This window comes from Sphaeramia orbicularis, chromosome 4 (genome assembly GCF_902148855.1).
Source record: "Sphaeramia orbicularis chromosome 4, fSphaOr1.1, whole genome shotgun sequence".
NCBI lineage: Eukaryota > Metazoa > Chordata > Actinopteri > Kurtiformes > Apogonidae > Sphaeramia > Sphaeramia orbicularis.
The window spans coordinates 40,243,829-40,251,652 of record NC_043960.1 but is presented as its reverse complement, the minus strand read 5'-3'; the positions used below and the strand labels follow the sequence as shown (position 1 = coordinate 40,251,652).

At 40.9% G+C, this 7,824-nt stretch overlaps 1 protein-coding gene across 1 annotated transcript; it reads left to right on the top strand.

Moving 5' to 3' along the window:
• The first annotated feature begins 2,882 nt into the window (after positions 1-2,882).
• Positions 2,883-6,958, top strand: LOC115417578 (zinc finger BED domain-containing protein 1-like). The gene is made up of 2 exons (XM_030131598.1): positions 2,883-3,096; positions 5,262-6,958. Exons 1-2 carry the CDS (start codon positions 2,883-2,885, stop codon positions 6,956-6,958), a joined length of 1,911 nt encoding a protein of 636 aa, XP_029987458.1.
• Positions 6,959-7,824: the final 866 nt, after the last annotated feature.

Below are 7,824 nucleotides of genomic sequence, written 5' to 3'. Positions count from 1 at the left end.
CAAACCTCAGGTCATTTACTGATGATTATTGATATGGTCATTGAATTTTACTTTCTCTATCTTTGTAAGTTTTACATAAGACTCTGACTGCTTCAAACTGAATAATGCAAATGCACCTAAAGCTAATGGCTTTTCGAGATAAGTTTTAATACTGTGATGTTTTGGTAGAACAAACTTACAGGAGAGTGAACATTGGTCACATACACAGATTCTATCCCACCACACTCTTATGAAAAGATAGAGGTACATACTGTCATTAAACTACATGTTTAACAAAAAAGCATAGACTTTATGACAGCAGCACAGAGCGTTCAGTCATGGTGTCAAACTGAAATATTCCCTCCGCTCAGTTGACTCAGCTACTCTCCCCTTTAGGCAGAATATGAGTCATAGAACTACAGAACACAGAACAGCAACTTGCTTTTAACGAATATTTACAACTTGCAAGGTAGCGCACCGTCACATGACTCAGTGACACAGTAAACTATATGAGTCACATGACTCAGCACAAACTGCCTCCATTACACGATCAGTGTGGCTCACTACAGTACTTTTTCTAACTTTTATTAATGGACAATATATAAGTAACATTTACACAACATTTTACATATTTTTTCTGCAGTTTAAAGTGCCTATTAAAAATTACTTGGTATTTCTAGGTTCATATGTCATGACCATAACCACTGAATATTATGTGAAAATACATTATACAACTTACTCTTCCCACACAGTTTATTTATTACATGAATGACACATTTAGTTTCACTTGAATAATTATAGTTCTCACTGATAATTACAATTTGAAAATAAAAATTGTGACAGTTAACCTAATAAATATTACTACACCAAAAAAATGATTTTTTTTCAGTGTGTAATGTGTCAAAACTTAGAAGTCATGAAGTCAATAACCACCTGAATGTGGTGAAATCTAAATATGAAGCTCAACACTCTGGTTCAAGTGCATACAGGACTCACTGTCCACAAATCTATCATAGTTTCCTCACCATCCCCTCCAGTCCACCCTCTGTCCCCCCTCCTCCTATTAAACTGCATGGACGTCGGATTGTTCACCAATACCGTTTCCATATTGGGTTGATCAAGACTGTAAGCTTCCAAATAAACAGAGGATAAAAAAGTACTACTGTGTTTATACTGTTGAACTGATTTCAGTGAGCCTCCAATTTAAAACAAATTACTGCAATTGATTGAGAAATGAAAACACTGCAGTGCATTTAATCCAATAGCTCCTGCAGGTACTTGTGTTTACAGGCTGGTTCATGTTCACGTGTCATGGTAGTGGTCCAGTGTAATTCCAGTATGTCTGCTCCCTCCTACTTGTGTGTGATTCTGACTGGTTTGGAGCAAATAAATTCAGCTGTATGATGTTGGCAGAAGGTGGTGCTATAACCTATGCTACATATGGTGTATTCTTCTACTCTTTTTCCATCTAAATAGTATGATGTTTTGTTATACAGACCTGATCAAAATTTAAAGACCAGCTGAAAAATTGCATGAATTTACATTTTGTACTATTGGATCTTAAGCGACACGGTGGTGCAGTGGATAGCACTCGTGCCTCACAGCAAGAAAGTCCTGGGTTCGATTCCAACACCAGTCGATGGGGGTGGGACCTTTCTGTGTGGAGTGTGCATGTTTGCATGTTCTCTCCATGTCTGTGTGGGTTCTCTCCGGCTTCCTCCCACCATCCAAAGTCATGCACCGATAGGTTAATCAGTTAATCTAAATTGCCCATAGATGTGAAAGTGATTGTTTGTCTCTATATGGCAGCCTTGTGATGAACTGGAGACATGTCCAGGGTGTACCCCACATTTGCCCATAAGTAGCTGGGGTAGGCTCCAGTGACCCCAGTGAGGATAAAGCGGGTTCAGATAATGAATGGATGTTAAGAAGGTTCTAAGAAGAGTTTCAAAATGCAAAAAGAAGAAATGGGAGTGAGACAAAAAAATAAATTGAGTAAGCATCCAACCACAGCGTGTTGCCAGAGGCCTTGCTTAAGCAGCTCAGCAATCCAACCATGTTCAAAGAGAGGAAGCTTTTTTGCCTTTGCCATCAGGAGGTCATGACAGTGTGAATACCTGACAGGAAATGACAATGAATTCATATTTTTTAAAGGCTGTGGTCTTAAACTTTTGATTGGCTGATGAGCAGCCTATTTCAGTTTAATTGTTGTTTTCAATAAATTGCTTACTCAAAAACATTTTTTTTGTCTCACTCCCATTTCTTAGCTTTGCATTTTGAAACCCTACTGAGAACCTTCTTAAGACCCAACAGTGCAAAATGGAAATTGCAGCAATTTTTCAACTGGTCTTAAAATTTTGATCAGGAGTGTAGATGAGACTGAGGAATTATTTGGTTTCCTTATCATTTTACACAGATTTTCTTCTAATGTCAGGCATCTTCAGTGGTGTAAGGGAATATCCATCAAGGATCAATCAAGTTATTGTATTACAAAATTACTAATATTTCCCAAAATACTGGTCCTAGCAACTTGCCGTTTTCGATACTGTCTTCCTCAACCAAAAACACATAAGTATGCCAAACAGCAGCCATCAGCTGTTTCCAGATTTTGTCCCCGGACACACACGCACACGCACACACACACACACCTACACACACACACACACACCTACACACACACACACACACACACACTCAGAGGCCATTTAGCTTTTATAATATAGAAAATATCTCTGGACCAGCGCTGCGTACTGGTATGATGGACTGGTTCTGGACTTGTAAAAACTTTCAGTTCAAGTCCAAAAAAAACGGAACATCGGGAACCGGTACTGGACTTGCAAAACAAACTAGCACTTACTTACGGTTGCCATATTGGATATCATATCACAGGTCAAGTAAACACAATGCCGCGACATACCAACAGTAAAGTGTGGGACCATGTCACAAAGCTACCTTTCGATAAAGCAAAGTGCAAACTGTGTGGGAAAGAGATCCAGGTCGCTGGGGGAATGTCAAAAATCACAAGGCACTTGAGACGCCACCACGACATAGAGACAACCCCACATGCAGCCTCAGCCACATTGACGGAGATGTTTGGTGGGCAAAATAACTATCAAGGTGAGTTTTACCCTACGTTTTGAGGATTTTCAGTTCAGGAAAACAGGCATGTAAATTGTAATAGGTGTCTGATAGCCTAAATTTTTTGTAATTGTTGCCGTAACATCATAGCATATATTAGTAAAGTAACGTCGGGAGTCCCGAAAAGCTAACGCAATACGATATTATAATATTATTAATAATTAATTAATTAATTAATTAATATTAATATATTATTAATATTCCGTTACCTTTTGCAAGGGGCAAAACAATGTACCAAGAATGCAAGACAAAGAGTCAAAGACACTGTCAGCATTGCTAATTTATGGTAAAACTCACGGACTCACAGTCTGAAGCACACTGAAATATAGCTGTATGGGGATTGATCACTCATCTTACGTTGTCCCGGATCCGTAGTGTACTGTCTTCTTCCGATCCGGGTCCGGGTTGCGGGGTCAGCAGCCTCAGCAGAGTACCCCAGACAGCCCTCTGCCCACACACATCCAGCAGCTCCAGGGATATTCCTCCAGCGTGTCCTGGGTCGGTCTGTTCCACGCATGGATCCCGCAAGTTAAATAGAACCGCATGGGGATCACTCATATTACGCGGTCCACGCACGCACGACTGATGCCTGTCTTACAGTGGTATCACTTCTGTGGGCCCAGATACCCCAAAAAGGAAAAAAAAGAAAAAAGAAAATTATAAGTAATTCATTTCTCTTACCTGCTAAATTTTTCATTCACAAATGTAAGTTCCGTAAACACAAAACCAAATATTATTTATTTTTTGAAAGATGTTGAACTTTATTCAAAGCTGTTCGATAAATCTGGAAACAAACAGGCTCTTAAAACCATCAGTATTTGCTCTGATTTGGACATTGTATTGTAGTGTATTCCCCCTGGCAAACTTGTTCTATTATTTTCTTGTTGTATACATTGTTTGTATACTCTACTTAATTCAATAAAGATTTAATGAAAAAAAAAAAATTAAAAATAAAACTTCTGTGGGCACATCCCATGATACCATCACAGATTTCAGGTAGGGAGCAGTGGCTTGCATTGCGGGTTGCTAATGAAAATGACATCTGACTTCTGTTGCCTTTTGTAGTTTTACCCAAAAATCGAATTTTTAGAGGAAAAAATCGGGATTTTATTTTTTGCCAAAATCGTGCAGCCCTACATTAACATGACATACTTCAGATCGGAGCCAGTATTTTTCTAATGAAAAAAATTCATCCTACCACCAGCTGGCCTGAGGGCTGTGCCTTGTATGAAATAGAATAGCCCTCTTGTTTTTGAAATAAAGCTAGTCAAAAGTACTCACTTTTTTAATCATGGCATGAATGGCCACTGGCATATTGGCATTGTAGATTCATGTATATTGTGATGATAGCCTTTTCTGGTTTTATATGATCACCTGATGCTGATGATTGCATATTTTCTTTATTTGTGAATTTTGATTCCTGTTATTTCGGGTTAGGCTGTAGCTGCTGTACCCAGAGAAAGTAGTACAATGCTTTTAGACTTTGTTTGTAATCAATTTCATTTTTCCTACAGGGTGGGGAAGCAAAATTTACAATGAACATTTAGTTGTTTTTTCTCAGCAGGCACTACGTCAATTGTTTTGAAACCAAACACATATTGATGTCATAATCATACCTAACATTATTATCCATACCTTTTCAGAAACTTTTGCCCATATGAGTAATCAGGAAAGCAAACATCAAAGAGTGTGTGATTTGCTGAATGCACTCGTCACACCAAAGGAGATTTCAAAAATAGTTGGAGTGTCCATAAAGACTGTTTATAATGTAAAGAAGAGAATGACTATGAGCAAAACTATTACGAGAAAGTCTGGAAGATACTATTAAAGAAGAATGGGAGAAGTTGTCACCCGAATATTTGAGGAACACTTGTGCAAGTTTCAGGAAGCGTGTGAAGGCAGTTATTGAGAAAGAAGGAGGACACATAGAATAAAAACATTTTCTATTATGTACATTTTCTTGTGGCAAATAAATTCTCATGACTTTCAATAAACTAATTGGTCATACACTGTCTTTCAATCCCTGCCTCAAAATATTGTAAATTTTGCTTCCCCACCCTGTACAGCCTAGACCCAACCTACACAGCCTCCATCTGTGTCGAACGCTGCCACTGATGGGACACCTGCCCTTCCTGCCTCACCAGCACTACCATCAACTTCCAGTTCCACTTCCACTGTGGCCAGTGCAACTGGTAGTGGTAGCACTACAGCAACAACATCAACTGTAACACCCTTCACCTTGGCCACGAAGCTTGCCAATGCCAAAATCCTCCCAAAGAAACAACACAAAATACCCGGCAGGTTGTGTCACTACATGGTGAAATCTCTGTGCCCGTACTCCATCGTGGAAGACCCATATTTCCGTGCATTTCTTAATGAGCTGAACCCATCCTACAAAGTCCCAGGTCGTTCTGAAGTCTCAGAAAGATTCATCCCCAAGATGTATGAAGCCACACTTCTCAGTCTCAAGGCTGACATGCAGGGGGTGGAGTATGCAGCGTTGACAGGAGATGGCTGGACATCTAGAGTGGCTGACCATTACCTCACTCTGACTGTCCACTTCATGAAAGACTGGGAGTTGAATGTAAGGGTTCTGCAGATGTTGAAGGAGGAAGTTTCGCAGACAGGAGATAATAATGCGGCAGAGATCGGTCAATGTCTGGAGGATTTCAGCCTCAAGGGAAAGGTGGAGGTAATGACCACAGACAATGCTAAAGCAATGATCAATGCAACGACCAGTGTGAGGATTCGGCTGTCACTGAACTGTTTCACCCACATTCTAAATCTGTCGACACAGAAGGCCATGAGTGTGCCCACTGTAGTTACAATACTGGCCATCATCAGACCTACTGTCACTTACTTCTGGAACTCCTACCTTGGTAAGGCTGTGCTGCAGGAGAAGCAAAAGGCTCTGGGTAAACCAAGTCACAGCTTGATCCATGACTGCAAAACTCGCTGGAACAGCTCGTACATGATGGTTGAGAGCTTCATGGAGCAATACCCTGCAGTAGTGGCAGCATCCCTCAATGACAGGCTAAAGAAGAAGGGCAGTTTTAAGAAGCTACAGAGATGCTCCGACCAGGACACTGAGAAGATGGAGCAGTTCCTGAGTGTAATGAAGCTCCCCTACAAGATAACTGTTGCCTTGTCCGCTGAGAAAAGGCCAACGTCGGGACAGGTGCTTCCAATGATGGAGAAACTCAAACATCACCTGGTCGAGAAAGAGGATGATGACAAGTTCAGCAAAGATATCAAAGGGGCTATCAGGAAAGATCTGCTAACCCACTACCAGGAAGACACAAAGACAGAATTCCTTCAGGAGGCCACCACCCTGGACCCCAGGTTCAAGGGCTCCCCTGTTGTTACCGAGGACGTGTGGAATAGGATCACAAACAACACTGAAGTTGGCCAGGCCCAAGAGGTGCGGCTGCAGAAGGAACCTGGGGAGACAGCTGAGCCTGTGCCACTACAGGATTGCCTTGAAGACACAACTCCTGCAAAGAAGGCCAAGCTGATGGCCATGGAGGAAATCTTCCAGGATGAGGATGAGGTTGTAGTCACTCACGTTGAGCCACCAGTGCCAGTTAGACTTCGGGTTCAGGCGGAGATTCTCAAGTTTAAATCCCTGCCAAAGCTGAAGTCAACAGACGATGTGATTGCTTTCTGGCAGGGGAAAGCCGATGAACTGCCTCTCCTCAGTAGGCACACCAGGAAGTACTTGATTGTGCCAGGTACAAGTGTGCTGAGTGAGCGTGTTTTCAGTACCGCTGGGGATATTGTAAGTGCTGAACGGGCAACACTGGACCCAGACAGTGTCAACATGCTCCTGTTCCTGAACTAGAACACATAGACAGTATGATATGATAGAGCATTAGTTTGGTTTCTTTTGTAAAAATGTGTATATTGTTGTAGTTGTAGATTGTATTAAATAGAGACTAAGATTACCTTGCCTTATCTTTTGTGAACATTTGTACCTAGTTGTAGACTAGCTAAGTTGTTGGCACACAAGTCGGAGTGGCACGATGACACAAGAGTAATAATAAACCAGACTCCCAGACAAGTTTGAATCCAAGTTGATTTTGTGTTCATTTCAATCGACAACTAGCTTACACTGAGCTTTTCTTCCTGAACTCATTCTACAAACAATGAAACTTTACAAACCATATTAGTAATTAGGTCTATATACATTGCAATTGTAGTTCAGCACAAATTAACTGAAGTCTTTGATAGTAGTCTCAGTCTGAAGACTTAAGTTAGCCAAGTTGCTCTGCTAACACATGTCTTATGACTTATAAGTCCGGACCTGAACCTAAACCTCTGGACTCGAGTCCGGACCTGAACCTGAACATGGGTTTAGGTACGCAGCACTACTCTGGACTATAGTGATTGTGAAAAAAGAGAAACTACTCCAAGAAAAAACCTTTTGGTACAATTAAAGGAAATGCTTTCGTTTCCATAAACATTTTTAAGTACAAATCTTTAAAATGCACATACATTCATTCATTCATTTTCTGAACCGCTTAGTCCATGAGGAGGTGATGGGAGAAGGGGGGGGTACACCCTGGACATGTCACCAGTTCATTGCAGGATTGACATATACATATTGAACAAGCATTCACTGTCACATCCACACCTGTGGGTCTTGTAGATTAACTAATTAGTTTAGATTAACTAAAAGTGCATGTCTTTGGACGGTGGGAGGAAGCC

Excerpts from the sequence above, each read along its gene's own strand:
- LOC115417578 (XM_030131598.1), top strand. The coding sequence starts at position 2,883 with ATGCCGCGACATACCAACAGTAAAGTGTGGGACCATGTCACAAAGCTA. Across the intron at positions 3,097-5,261 it reads TGGGCAAAATAACTATCAAG|CACTACCATCAACTTCCAGT; the intron begins GTGAGTTTTACC and ends CTGCCTCACCAG.